Source organism: Trachinotus anak, unplaced genomic scaffold (assembly GCF_046630095.1).
Source record: "Trachinotus anak isolate AG129_WGS33_773 ecotype Australia unplaced genomic scaffold, CSIRO_AGI_Tana_v1 ptg000032l, whole genome shotgun sequence".
NCBI lineage: Eukaryota > Metazoa > Chordata > Actinopteri > Carangiformes > Carangidae > Trachinotus > Trachinotus anak.
The window spans coordinates 10,035,933-10,051,627 of NW_027273883.1; the positions used below are offsets into that span (position 1 = coordinate 10,035,933).

Genomic DNA, 15,695 nt, shown 5'->3' on the forward strand with positions numbered 1-15,695 from the left:
TGCGGTGGTGCAAAGTTCAGTATCTGAGCACACCTGTGCTATGTACCTGACAGACTGCACAGTAAGTCAGACTGATGACCGGAGCCGGGTTATTTTTAGGGCATGTACAATGTAATGCAAGTGTGAGAGGGAACAGCAGCAATGGTTTGTCATCTAGCAATATTTTACTCTGATCCTTTATTTATTTATTTATTGGAAAAATTGGTTGTTGCATTTTCAGTGTGACTCCTCTTCTTGTTATCTGCTTGGTAGTTATCTAAAATTAGCTACAACGGTGTAAAAATACTGTGTTACAGGTAAAAGTCCTGCATTCAAATGTTATTTAAGTAAAAGCACTCATTATGCATAATGGCCTATATCAGAATAATGCATGTTATATTACTGGATTATAATTAGTGATGCATTATGTGTAAACATCTCTTTATTGTTGAAGTTGGTAAACGTGGGGCTAATTTTGACAACTGTATGTACTGCTGGGCATCTTAATCTATAACATTAAATCACAATGTATTAGTTAATCATATTTTGTAATAATAATCTGAATTTAGAAAGTAACTGACTAATGTTGTCAAATACATATTGTGGAGTGAAGAGTACAATATTTCACAGCAGTGCATTTATACAAGTACAGTACTTCAGTAAATGTGCTTACTTACATTGCACCACTGGTTATGAATAAAGTCTGGGGAATGGTCCAACCTGCCCAAAGTTCCACATATCCAAATGATTAGTTTGAATAATTCAAAAGGTGTGGTAATCTCCCACATTAGATGTGGGTAGTGGATACAGAAAAAACTGCAGGTAGAACAAGTCCTTGATGTGGACAGTCCTGTCATCATCCCCCTATGTGGTGTAAACTAAAACCTGTCACTGATATGTCATTGATCATTTATGTCGGATGTATTGTGTTTTGAATACATGTCACATGCAAAATTCTTTTGCAAATTTGTATTCAAATATATGTATGAAAATAAACAAAGCACAATGGAAAAACATCATTAAAGAGTGACAAGTTCAAAGTATGACCTATGGAAACATGAAAGGTATTTTTAATAATGGAATGATCTTATTCATTGTGGCACAGGTATTTGGTGGTGGTGGTGGTTTGATGTTGCCTAGATGTCTTGAGTCCTACATTAAGGACCACAACTGAAATAAAACTTCAAACATCATTGTATAATTGTATCATCATTGTCCTGTGGTATGAACTAAACTAAACTAAACTAAACTAAACTAAACTAAACTAAACTAAACTAAACTAAACTAAACTAAACTAAACTAAACTATATATATATTCAGTTTTATAATAGTGAAACACAGGATTAAAATTAACATCAATCCCACAATGAGGATGTATAATATTGTTGCAACACACAAGGTAACTGTATTCACAAAACACATCAGAGGCCTGTGTCTCCCTCTTCTGTTCGCTGAGTGTGATTCTCTTATCCATCTTATTTGTTCAGTTTCACAAAGGTTAGAGAGAGGTCACTTATCACAGGTGCTTTAAAAACACATTGATTAAATGAGTCAGTGTTCAGACATTTTGTTTTCTAGAAAGAAGCTGACGTCACAAAAACCTCTATTCAGCATGTGAGTGAATCAGTAACACACTGAGGTCAGAGGTCACCCTCAAGGCAGCAAAGTCTCACGATGATGCATCCACTTTGTGAGGGGTGAGGAGGAAACACCAGTGTTCATCATTATCAGGCAGGCAGTTGTGGATTAACATGTAATCATCAAAGACATGAGTAATACTTTAATAACACAGAATTTCAGCAAACATTTTGTCAAATGGAAACTAACACAATATTACACATATTATCTTACATAATAACTGAACATAATAAAGTTTTTCTGACTTAAGTGTTTAATGTCTCCTTTTGCTTTGCAGATTTTGGTGAACACAAGTGAACCACTGTATAAAGTTTTCATGTCATAAAAGGTGTAATAGAAATAAATGAAAGGAAAAATACAGTCACTAAAGCTTAAACAATAAAACAGCAAACAGCTGTATGAATCAAGAAGGACCAGCTGCCCCAGGGTTGAGGATCACTATAAACAGTCCACAGAGCTGCAGCGCCTCAGAGCCAGAGAGAGGAATGTCTGTATAAGTATGAAGATAACAAATAGAACACCTAGATGGTCAGTTATGTGACAGTAGACACACGAGCATTCAGAACATGGTGAAAGTGAATTTTAGGTAGGTACTGGGTATGAAAGGACCACTAGTGAGCTCATTTGCATGGACAGAAAAATTGGTTTCCATGTGACCACAGATTCTACATATAGGTACAGCATGACAAGCAGGTGAACTGACCCAGTCTGTCAGGAAGCACTACATCAGGTCCACTGGTGCTAATGTTCCTTGGATCAACTGCAAGTATAACTACAAATTATTCCTTAAAGACTGTTCCTGTGTCCTTAAATACTTTCAGCTGAGTAGATAGCCCAGGCTAGACAGTCTTGCTGTACAGAGGCCTCACACCAGCGTTCATGGCCATCAGAGGGCAGCAGTGAGGCATGGTGAGGCATGTGAAGCATGAGGTAGATTTCCGGCAGCCGCATATTTTCATGAAGGGTCATTTTCTGTCCATCTTTGTACAAGCCAAGGTCTTGGAGGTCATCATGGCAGAGCAGATCCAGTGCTTGGTTGAGATACTGGACAGTGTTTAGTGGACTGATCTGCACAGACATGAAAGATATCTGATAGACAGAATTTCCAAATCATGAGGAAAAGTAGGAACACACAAATCAGAGATAAAACATCTAAACTATGTCTAACTCAAACTCTGCAGCTTGTGCATATAGTAATAGAAGATGTATTCAGATCCTCCACTTGCACCTGTTCTCCCATGTGACTTATATTATCATACATGACATTATTAGGTAGTTAGTACTGATGCACCACTATGAAAGTAGCTTGTTGTGGTGGAGTTTTAATTACTTTATATACTATTAAATATTTTAGTCCAGTGTTTCCCAACCTTGGGGACGGGCCCCTTTAAAGGGTCACAAGATGAATTTCAGGGGTTTTGTGGGATAATTTTTTCATCGTAATTTCACAGTGTCATCCTGTTTAACCGCACAATGTACTTCATGAATTGCTGCAATCTACAACAAAGGAAGTTTCCCCATCTGTGACAGGAAAGCTGAAAGTGCAGCACAAAGTTCAGGTTAGTTTTTGTGAGTTTTGGGGTGATATGATAGGGCTTGTTTCAGTTCTATGAATATGGATTATTCCAGATCAGGAAAAACAGTGACAAAACAAAAAGAAACTGCTGTGTTGAAATTACACACCTGTTCTGGACAGCTTTGTCAGAGCATTGCATGGAGCACTAGATGGCATTGTCTCACAGAGGTTTCTCAATAGTTGTGGTACACTCCATTTCGAAATAAAGCCGATATATATAGAGCAGGATGTACAGTGAATGACCTTACTTGTTTGATTATTGCAACAGTCTATCAGCAGGCCTTGAAACTGATGTTTATATACTAATAAAGCAGCCGAACACTTTCTTAAATCTCACTTAACCATTATATTTTCCTTCTCTCTCCTGTTCCCTACTCTAATTGCAGCTGACATCTGGCCTTAGAGGTGTGACGTTTGTATGCCTAATAAAATTTCAAATTATAACAACATTTCTTTCGGGAATGATGAGTTTTTATTACACTGAAAGTTTATTATCTCCTGTGATCGATGAATCATTCTCTTTCTGGCCGTCACACACCAAGACAAGTCAGTAAACACTATCTGTGACCAAACAGGTGGGGCTTCTCTGGTGAAAGACTTCACGAGGGCAAACAGTAAAAGTTGATGGGGTAAAACCTCTAATCTTTTAGGAGAACAACATTAACACACTAATGTCTTACTTCGAGTAAGAAATTAAAGAGCACAAAAGGAAGAATATCTTTGTCAATAATATGTGGCATTCATTCATTAATGCAGTACTTTTACTGCACTTTAATTACAAAGTACTTTTATTGCTTTTTTTTTTTATTGTGCTGTTTATATTTACTCACGATGAACTTTGAATTTATTGCTGTCATTTAAATGCAGTGTCATTGCTGGAAATGGGTTCAGTTTTGCATACTGCACAGCTCCTTCCCTCTGTTTCTCAAGCCATATTCTCTTCACGTACGCAAGTATGAAAGCAACTCGTTTGCGTGGACCAATAAAGAACAATTTGAAACAGGCGCTTTTTAACTACCTCTTTTTTTCTTCCTATGTTTTAAAATATTTTAAAGACACATAAAAAAAGGATTATATGATGATTGTTACTCAAATGCTGACTACCCTGCACTAAGCAAGCTACTGTGTCTGAGTATCAGACTTCCATGCACAAGAGAAAGAGACTACTGTGATGCGTGTGGAAATGCAAATGCACAAACGCCAGTGAAGTGGAACACAAGCTGCACAGTTCAGTAACTGAAAAAATAGTTTATTCATCTGAATAAGCAATCAAATTATTACAATTTTAATATCTCCACCTGAGAATTACATTCACTGCACTTTTTTCTTTGGCCAAAAGGCAAACTGGTCAAACATTCAACACACATTCTTCCTCTCAGTCCTGTGAATAGCTCACAAGGAGTTTGATCTTTAGTAATGAGTAACCAATGGGGGATGGGAACCTGGATGCTCAGATTCAAGAGCTGGAGCTGGGAAAAAAACTTTTCTCATTGTCACCTTGGTTCTGAACTAAAAGCAAATCATTTTTTATACTTAGAGCCAACAAAAAGGAAACAGAAATGGTGCATACAGTCTGATTTAATACAGTGCCAGACTAAACCATGATTTGTCGATAGAGTTTATCAGTGGTAGATTACTGCATCACTAGTCAAACAACACAATCAAACAAAGGAGTGGAGCAGATAGAATGATGATGACCTTCTGCCTTTAACTGAAGCCTTGTTCTTAACATATACCTGTCTGCGTGTTTCCAGATGTTACCTGCACAACCAAAAAGGTGCTTTCCACACAATTTATTCATTCCATCTATATCTGTCTGTTTAAATGTATCTTTCTTGACATCTACACAGCAACAGCTGTTAGGATACAGGACTGCCAGACAGCAAATGATTTGTTATGGAAATGTTACAAAGCACAGCACCACAAGCAGTATGTGTCTCCAATAATTAAATAAATATAGCATTCAAACTCAACTCAAATGCATCTTTGTTGCAGGTAAGCTTGGCTTTCTTGCCATCCCTGTAGCTGACCCATGATAAGTTGCTCAGTGGAAATGATTTTTATTTGTAGCCTAAAACTTATTCCCAATAATGACAAATGTTTGCCACATGTGATGCTGAACTGAATACTCAAAATGCTGTTATAGTCCCATTTCCATTGTATTTCAGATTGCATTGCTGAATTTTCAATTAGTCAATGAAATTGTTGGTGAAAATTAAAAAAATACAGATGATCCCTTCAGAAAGATTTTCTTGGTTATTGGTTGTGAAACGTTTCCATTCACTTGATTTAGTCCTCAGTGATGGGATCATCAACAGTTACAAACTGAACTTCCCCAAAATGCAGTGTGTTCTGCTTTCTTAACAAATGCAACTTTTTTTTTTAAATGTCAGTGCAAACATACTGTATCAAATCCCTTAGAAATATGGTTCAATTTGTATAATAGTCACAATACAACAATTGTATGAGCTATGCAAACTAGCTGCTCTTTTTTTACTCGCACATAGTTCCTTCTTGTTTTGTGGCTTTTAGATATGCTGACAGAGAAAGCACCTTATCATCACATGGGAACTTTTACTGACATTTACTGTAAACTTGTCCTAATCAGGCCACAGTTTCCGCATGCCTGCCCGACAGACTTTAAGACTCAAGGTGTTTATTGCTCCTGGAGATATGAAAAAAAACAAACATTTGGCCTTCTCATGGAGAGTCTTTCTACTTTGGCTATAAACTATTGTTTCTTCTGTGGTTCAATTGCAACTGGAGAGAAATCATTTGTTATTGCTTATTTTTGTGTGCTAGTCTTTTGGATTATCATGGCTACAGACCCTCCCTCTGTGAGGTAATAATAATAATAAAAAAAAGTTTAACTTTATCATTATGGAATTAAGTCACAGTCTCTAATAGTCTCTCAACTGTTTGTTTAGATATCACTTATATGTACTGCATGCGATTACATACAATGTTTTATGTATATCATATTGCATATATGATTTTTTAAAGATATTAAATAAATATAAAAACTTGTTCACAACTGACAAGCTGCAAACTGGAATCCCAGCTGAAATCACACAGTATACATGTGGAGTCAAATATTACACCCAGACCAGTGTCAAACATTATGCTCAACCAAACAACTGAATCAACTAAAAGAATATTTTCACCAACATAACTGATTTTCATTGACTGTACACAAACAATGTTGAAAAAGGAAACTAAAGCTATTATATAGTGCAAACTAGTGCAAACTAATGGGATGATGTCGTTCTTTCTGACCTCAGTCATGGCAATAACTGTCGGAGTGGCTGATTATTAACTACTGCTGAAGTGCTCCGACTCGGTAAACTCAAATCCAGATTAGTCCCCCATAAACAACTGATAGGGAAGTGCAGGTTACTCTGACAACACGTTAGCCGCTCGTCTAATGTCACCAGCTGATCCATGGTATCCAATGTGATCATTTCACGCGGACCTGAGCATAAGTTTGTGCATCATTAGCACCAAACTGAGGAGCAGGACTTGTCATTCGCTGCATGTGTGCATCATAGGTAGGAGGGGAGGAAGCTGCAGGAGGCCTGTTGTTCACTTTGACCTGAGCGTATTCTGATGCATTATTCTGTGACCCCAGCTGGACTACCCCACCACCCTTGTTCTTGAAAAAGCTGATGTCGGCATAGTTCACATCCTGGGAAAGAAAGAAAGACAGTTGTGATTCTAGAGTCTGTTGGGGCCTTAGGAAAAAAAAATGGCAGGGACCCATTCCAAGCACCGTTTATCACAATTCTGTAATAAATAATCTGACACCAATAAAAAATATATGATACCTAAACATTTTTTTACGTTCACATCAGTAAAATTATCAAAATATAAATATAATGAACATAAAAAAACGTATAATGTTCAAATATAGAGACAAAGAATAATAAAAACCTAAATAAATATCTAAATAACTTCAATGTTGGCACACTGTAAATAGCTCACATTATAAGGCCAGATAATTATTGTCAGTTTAAATTAAAATAAAGAAATCTTGTATGTATGAGCAGGCTTTACTGAAAATAGTTGGCAACATTGCTTCTAAGATGTTGTTGCAAATCATACATTGGTTGTATAAGAGGGAATAAGATGCATTTTGAGAGTAAAGTTCGTCAGCCCTTGGGGGGGCCCCTTAACAGTCTGGGGCCCTGAGGCAGTTGCCTGCTTCGCCTTTTCACAGGCTGTGCCTCTGAATAAAGAGGGAAAAAAAGTTGGCAGCTGTTGTGTAAAGTTCAGGGAATCCCATCATCTCTGTTTGAAATTCTATAAAATCTAACTTTGCAGTTATATCATAGTAGATACAATCTCAAATAGGTAAGTGGTTGGTATTGCCAAAAACAGGCAAAAGTATGATCATGAAAAGCTGGATCAGACTTTATTATTCTGGGGTAAAGACACACTTCCTCTTTATTGTGTCAATTCAACACATTCTTCCTGGTTCAAAGTCTGATCTTGAACACTGTGGTAAACACAAGTTGAGTGTGGCAGATGGGGGGAGGGAACCTTTTAGAATCAACCTAAATGATCCTGATTGCACGCATGTTCTGCTAATAGTGTCATTATAGAATTTCATAGCTGATCCACCATTACTACTGTTAATGTTAATAATGAGTAAAGGTTTGTGTGAACTGCAGAACTGTAGCTCTCACCACTGTATGCTACTGAAACAGAGCAAAAGTATAATATGTAGCTACTGAATAATCTAAAGATGATCTAATTAACCTTGGATCATTAAATATATACTGATTACCCACTGATTTATTCCTTTACTCCACATGTATTCAAATGCAGACATACTTGTAATTATAGCTATACTGCAATCTGTCTGAACAGTCTCATGGAAGCACTAACTGGGAATCATAAAGGTACTGGGTTTGACATGTAAACATGATTCATGATTATCTGTTTAACCCAGGTAACCAGGTTACTTGAGTGCATGTAAACCCACTGATAGCTTTTACCTGATTTCCTGAGTATGCTGTGTTGTTTTGGCCTCCACCTCCTTTAAAACATGAGGAATTAACAGAATTAACAGTCCTATTCAATTAAACAAGTAACTAATACTATATAAATATACACACGCATACATAAAGCACACAGTTAACTTACCTGTTCTGGTGCCAGTGTCTCTATTAGATGATTTTTTACACAGTTTTCTGTTTAAGAAGGTAATGAGTCATTACTATGTTTACATTAGACATGCATTATATGACTTTTTGCAGCAAAGTAACAACAGCATGGATACTCAATAACTAACACTTTGTGTAAGATGCTTCAGTTTCGATAAAAGCAATTGTGCTGATCATGTTTGTTGACTGTCAAAAATAAAATGAGGTAAGAAAATGTAGCTTGAAAATGTAGCTTGACATAAGCACAACTCCTTTTATTGCTTGATAAAAAAAAAGGATAAATAATATGAAGAAAAAAATGGTAATATAGTTCTTTCTCAAATAAAGCTGCAACTGTCATTTTATCCAAATCATGAGTCCCTTTTTCAAATATCAACCTTTTGTTAATGTTTGTTGAGTTTCATCACTACTCTAAAAATTAAGTTTTCCCCTAATGTAATTTATTATCAATTATATATGTAATAAAAATTAATAAATTAAATCAATATAATGTTGAGTAAAGAAAAAAATGGCTGTCTGGTTATATATTTTCTACTTACTTTTTTTTATAAAGAACAAGCAGAAGAACACAAACTCCAATCACGACACAACAAGCGATTACTATTCCAGTGATGCAACCGGCTGAACAAACTGGTTGTGGTGGTTGGACTAAAATAAAACAGGGGATAAGAACATGATTTTTACACCATTTTGTAAACACACACTTTGTCCCATCTCAAAACTGTCTAATAATTCCTCCCTTTACATGATTTCATATTTGACGAGATATCAACACCTACAATATTTACTTCACATCTCCTGTAGCTGGAGAATATCTGTGTTTGGCAGACTGGTCGATGCACTGTGTTGTTTAAGCAAAGATTCTACTAATGTTTTGTTAAATGCAGTTAAGTGGAGTTTTGCTTTTGAAGACACTATTGTCTCATATGTTTAGAATAAATATACCACAAGTAGCTGGTAGAAAAGATACGTAAGGAAAATCTTCAGGAATTCATCAAACTATCAGAGGTATAATAATGTAAGCTAACTGCAATATGCAAGAGTATCATCAATATCTGCAATTAACACTGTTGAAGTACCTGTTGCATACAATGTTACAGTCAAGTTATGCACTGCAGATGATGTCCTCTCAGTTATACTATTCATCGCTTCACAGGTGTACTCTCCACTGTCAGAAAGATCAGTGATGTGTTTAGTGAACACAGCAGAATTCTTGAGGATCTCCGTCTTGTTCAGTTTCCAGGTGTAACTAGCGGATGGTGTTGACTCAGCAGAGCAGGTTAATGTTAAGGTCGCATTCAAATGTATTGTACTTGGACCTTTGATTTGAACATTTTCTGGTCCATCTGAAAAAGAGACAGAGAGATTTGTAGTGTTACTTTTCTCAGAGCACCCACCATTTTACCACCCTATGTCTGAAAAGTAAATGTTCACTGTACAACATGTTACTCACAGTTAACAATCATGTTGTATTCAGCTTCATCACTGCTGAGAGGGTTGCTGATGATACAGGAATATTTCCCACTGTTTGTTTTCTTCAGAGGTTGAAAAGACAGCACTCTGCTCTCATTGTAAAGTATCAAGTTGCCAGTCTGGTTCAGATCTGCACCATTCTTCATCCACTTTCTGGTAAAGACAGAGCCAGCAGCCTCACAGGTTAAGTTGACAGAGTTTCCCTCAACTGGCTGGTTTGTTGATGATGTGACAGAAGCATTCTCTATTTTCTCTGTTGGACAAAAGATAAAGGATTTTGTGAGAACAAAACAGGAACAAAACTAACTGATATAAAGGAACTTGAGAGCAGTTCATCCTTGCGAAGGCAAAACTGCTGCATCAAATAATGTCAAGTGTGTTTGATTGTCCACACTCATCCATTATTCAGTTGCCATCACGTTACATAACATTTGGCCAAATGTCATTGTTATACTATTCTCCACTTCACAGACCACTTTGACCACAAGTATTAATGGAGAGTAATGCAACATGTTTTCCATTTAGCAGATTTTTTGGCCAACTGGAGGGAGTGAAAACAAACTGTAAACACAACAGTCTATTCATTCTATTCAGGTTCCTCATCCAGGACATACAAAGCGACATTTTGAGTCATGGTTCTGTCCACATGGTGAGTACAAGTCCAACATTCACTCTCTTTTCAACTCTGTATTTGGTCTCCATCAACTCCTGAGGGAAACATCTGTCTCTTTAGCTGCTAAGTGTTCACTGGCTAGTTCCTGACTGTGTCTGTCTTTGGTAGTGTACAGGTAGTTTTTAGAGTTGTAGCTGAAAACAGCTGCCTGCTGTGGCCAAAAATGTTACAGCTGTGACAGTGAATAAAGAAAATAAAGCTATGGGCTGGAAAAACTAAATAATTAGCCAAAAGACCCTAAAAAAAGTCAGGTGTTAACCCTCTGTGGATTTATCAATATGAGTGAACCCTTCCACATACAAGCAGTCCTGTTAATGTGAATAGAAAAATATTGATTATAGACACTTTATGATCTTGGTCTAAATATGTAAACTACTGAATTGGAGTTATGTTTTTGCATGACATTTTCTAATCACAACTGTGCCTGCAAGATGCAGATTATACAGGTGGACACATAAGTGCCACCTCTCTGACCCATATCAATACTATATCCACAAAACCTCTTAATCCAACTTACCCAGCACAGAGACAACTGAGGGCTCAGATGTTTTATTACTCAGAGTTTTGTCATTAAAGGCCTGACAGCTGTAGTTCCCACTCTGATTCTGCTGAATGTTTATAAGTCTGAGCTGTGATTCTGTATCAGACAGCAGGTCTCCATTCAGAAACCACTTAAACTGGGCAGCAGGTCTGGAGACAACTGAGCAGATCAGGCTGATATTTGACCCTTCCACATAGTATTTTTGTGATGGAGACATTGTCAATTTAATATTTTCTGGGCCATCTGCAGGGTGTGGTATATGAGGAGTACAAACCAATAAAGGAAAAAAAACACAAAAAAGTGATGTTAGCAGCTAGAAGAAAATGTTAGCATGCAGCTTATCTCAGTGTGAAGCATCATTGTACCATTGACTCTGAAGCTCAAAGTTACAGCTGTACAGTTGCTTGTACATAGTGCAGGAAGAAGCGTATGCACATGTAGATTAGTAACTCACAGCTGATTGAGAGGTTTAATGGAGCACTGGTGCCGTTACTGAAAGGATTGAACACATGACACCTGAATGGTCCCTGGTCATAGCGGGTCACACTGACTATAGTGAGAGTGGAGCCTCCATCAGTGAGCTGAACTCTGTCACTGGCTGTAACCTCAGAGCTGCCGTTCAGCCAGAGGAAAGAGGGGGAGGATCCAGAGGAGGAGCAGGACAGACTGATGGAGCTGCTGAACTCCACCAGGTCTGTGCTGCTGGCTGTTACTGTTACATTGGTAACTCGCGCTGTGGGTGACAAACACATTGGTTTTACACGTGCCACTGCTTCCAACAAGGGAAAATTTTTCAGTGAAGGGAAGCAATGTAGGTTTTTTGATTGTTTGGCTCAGTGTCTTCTATTTTTACTTCAGTTAATTTATTGCAATTACTGAAATAAATTAAAATGTTAAAATTTGTTACTCACTGAATGACATTTGCATTACCAATCATTGCAAATTATATGAGATGTGGGTGGCAATATAAACATCTGTGTCCAGACTAGATAACTGTTAAGATTTTGCAGTTTTAAAAAAAAATTCTATGCCCTTGGCTACATCAGACAGTGAGTTGATACGACCTCAAATATTTTTTTATCCTGAGACCTTTCAGTTATCTCTGTACAAGCAAAATGGCAGAGATATCTTGAGTGCAAGTGAATGCTTTCACTGTTTCTTCTTGTTCCAAAAATGTTTAGCACAACCTTTTTATACATAAGAATGTTTTCTCTGGTGCTATCACAGGTACATATCTAAATACCATTTTTATCCATCTTTTTTTGTACAAAATGTTTTACTCAAACTTACTTAGGATAGAGATGAAGGAAGGTTGAGATGTTTGATTTCTCATAGTTTTGTTGTTAAAGGCCTGACAGCTGTAGTTCCCACTCTGACTCTCCTGAATGTTTATAAGTCTGAGCTCTGGTCCAGTATCAGACAGCAAGTCTTCATTCAGAAACCAGTAAAACAGGGCAGCAGGTCTGGAGACAGCTGAGCAGGACAGGGTGATGTCTGACCCTTCCACATAATATTCTTGTGATGGAGATATTGTTAAACTGATATTTTCTGGGCCAACTGAATGTAGGTAAAAAGAAAAAACAACAACAGGAGAATCACCATAATGTAATGTTAGATGAAAAATAGAAAGGCATATGGCATGCACCCTGACTCATGGTGAGGCCTTATAACTGATCAGTATGCACAGCTGTATTATTATACATCAAGTCACCAGAGAACAACAAACCTCTGTGCAAGGCATTAGAACAGAACTTTCTACATTAAACTGACTGTACAATAATTCAACTGAGACTGTGTGTGGTTTTGTACTTGATTCAATTAAGCTGAAAATGTGTCTCTATGTTGCATACAGATGTTGTCAGATAAAAGACTGAGCATGCAGGTTTGTAACTCACAGCTGATGGAGAGGTTTAATGCACTGGTGCCTTCACTGACAGCATTGAACACATGACACCTGAATGGTCCCTGGTCATAGCGGGTCACATTGACTATAGTGAGAGTGGTGTTTCCATCAGTGAGCTGAACTCTGTCACTGGCTGTAACCTCAGAGCTGCCGTTCAGCCAGAGGAAAGAGAGGGAGGATCCAGAGGAGGAGCAGGACAGACGGACAGAGCTGAACTCCACCGGGTCTGTGCTGCTGGCTGTTACTGTTACATTGGCAACTTGCTCTGTGGTTGAAAAACACAAGTTTTTTTTTTTTTTTTTCTGTAGTTGCCATCATGAAATAAAGAGGCAGATAATAAAAATATCACTATAATGATGAAGAATTAATTCCAATTATATCTAAATTGTGACATGATGAGTGGTCATAGCTGATGGTTAAGATTTCTATTTGCTCCTGCTGTGTCTAACTAAGGGAGAGCAGCAATAACCCACTTATTGTTTTGATCACAGTGATGCACAGACCAAATGAAATAACAGTAATGAAAATCCTTAAAGCAACAACACAAGTCAGAACAATGTTAACTTTAAATTATTTCACTGTCATCATGTAAAATATCTACTCAAAGTTTTTGTTTGAAGAACAATAATCTGAACAGAACATACTTCTGATTTATCATTTGTACACAACAATCATTAGATCAAGCACCTTCTACACGTGCATTATGCTATACACGGTTAAGGTATGTAAAATAAATTTACTTTCCATTGTTTTGTCCCTGAGACATTCATTGAACTATTTGGTGTCCTCAGTCAGTTCTTGATGGTGGTGACCAATGTCACATTTAAACACTGTATTAACAAAGTATGTAGATTATGTTAGTGACCTACCCAGAATGTCCAGAAAGGTGCTGCCCTCCTTGCTGCCATCTGGGAAGATTGAGAACTGGCAGACGTAGTTCCCCTCATCACTCATCCTAACATCTCTGATCTGGATGGAAGGGATGGTCAGGTTTGGAGGACTGGGTGAGAAGCTGACTCTGCCCTTCACAGGTGAGTCAGGGTAGTTGGGGACAATGTTAGGGACAACTGTGGCGATGCTGAACCTTTCCCCTTCCTTTGGCTCGTAGAGCCATGTGACCTGTGGTGGAGCAGACACTGGGTCAGTGGTTAGGATGCAAACAGTGACTGAGAAAAACAACAGGCCTCATTTATTATGGCATTGACAAGTGACACTGAAAAGTGTTTTCAGACAACCACGTTTTGCTGTAAACCTCACAGGGCAGTGTACAAAGCATTATAATTAAATAAGTGGAACAGGTATGAATATGGATCTCTCTCAGCTGCTTTTTACAGAACCAAGTTGTGCACTTTCTACTTCATTGAGATGTGACTAAGAATTGCGAACATTATCATTTTTAATCCCCTTAGCAAAAAGAAGCTGAGTATTGTTTGTATGGAGAAATAAAACATTAAAACTAAATGTGATAAAAAATGTATTATGTATGATTATTATGATTTGCTGGATAAAGGTTTAATGTCCCAAATAAACAAGGGTAATCTATTATCATTTCACGAGTTTCACACACCTGCAGAATCAGGTCGGTGCTTAATTCACAAATACTTGACATTAGGGGGAAACACCCATCTGGTTAGTCAAATGTTAAATTGTATATTTACTTCATGGCCAATGTCATCTGAAGAATTTACATTGTCAAGTCAGCACAATGAGTTGCAATTTCAGGATGTAAGAAGAAATCAAATCCTAACTGCAAAAAAAGAAGAACAAACAAACAACAGCATCATGTCTTTGTGTATCTGACCTGTGTGATATGATTTCCAGTGGCATCAGTGAAGGCACTGCTTAGATTAACTGTCTGACCAGGATACGAAAACACCACTGGCTCCACGTCCACTTGCTGACCAGTTGCTCCTCGAAGAAACAAAGAATAAGAACAAGAAAGATTTACGTCTGTTGTTTTCTTCTTTTCACAAGTAGGAGAGGAGACAAAGAGAAGAAGCAGAGAAATAGTATAAGTTTAAAGCCTGATGATAAATGAGGACAGTGTGGAGGTGTCAGAGGACAGATTTGTCCCCTTCAGGCAAACCTGGAGGAAGTAATTTTAGTTTAAGACAGACTGTAATGAAGACTTTGTAGTATTGGCTACTGGCTATTATATCATTGATGTAAAACATGCACTACTTACAAACTAAACAAAAAATAATATCTATGGGAACATCAAACACAACAGGCTGAATGCTCTCGCAGGTTTGAAGAAGACTTTTTTCATTAGTTGTACTCACCTTTCCCAGATTGTTATGTTATGTTTATCTGCAAACAGCAACAAATCCACTGAATAAAGCTGAGGTGTGGTTGTCATAATAATTGCTAAACGGCTGAAGCAGTTGACATGTTGCAGTTATAGTGGTTCTAATTTGTATCGGTGGCATGTAGAGCACACTGTCTGTGGGCTACTCATGGTCTTTTGAGCTTAGTTTGTCTTGATCATTAGCTAAACTCCTTGGACAACAACTAAAGGTTATTGTATTATTTTTACTAAAAAGGCTACTTACATGTTAAAACTCTGAAATGTGAGATTCTTACCTGTAAAGGCCACAGACACAATGTAAAGTAAAAATACCAAATCCATTGGTCACTCTTCCTGAGACGTGCAGGTGAGAAAAACTAACCCATCAGACTGAGACTGTCCTGATAAATGACTCATGTACAGAACCTTTACCTACGTGTTGCACTGCAAACTGAAGCAA

The 15,695-nt window shown here is 37.5% G+C and overlaps 1 protein-coding gene across 1 annotated transcript; it reads right to left on the reverse strand.

Moving 5' to 3' along the window:
• Positions 1 to 4,418: 4,418 nt before the first annotated feature.
• LOC139613858 (cell adhesion molecule CEACAM5-like) lies at positions 4,419 to 15,682 on the reverse strand. The gene is made up of 13 exons (XM_071470813.1): positions 15,532 to 15,682; positions 14,750 to 14,859; positions 13,818 to 14,067; positions 12,941 to 13,213; positions 12,336 to 12,602; positions 11,500 to 11,778; positions 11,022 to 11,288; positions 9,812 to 10,084; positions 9,438 to 9,704; positions 8,898 to 9,006; positions 8,339 to 8,385; positions 8,191 to 8,231; positions 4,419 to 6,878 (listed from the first exon to the last, which is right to left on the reverse strand). The coding sequence occupies exons 1-13, from the start codon at positions 15,575 to 15,577 to the stop codon at positions 6,651 to 6,653; spliced, it is 2,457 nt and encodes an 818-aa protein (XP_071326914.1). The 5' UTR covers positions 15,578 to 15,682; the 3' UTR covers positions 4,419 to 6,650.
• Between the last annotated feature and the right edge of the window lie 13 nt (positions 15,683 to 15,695).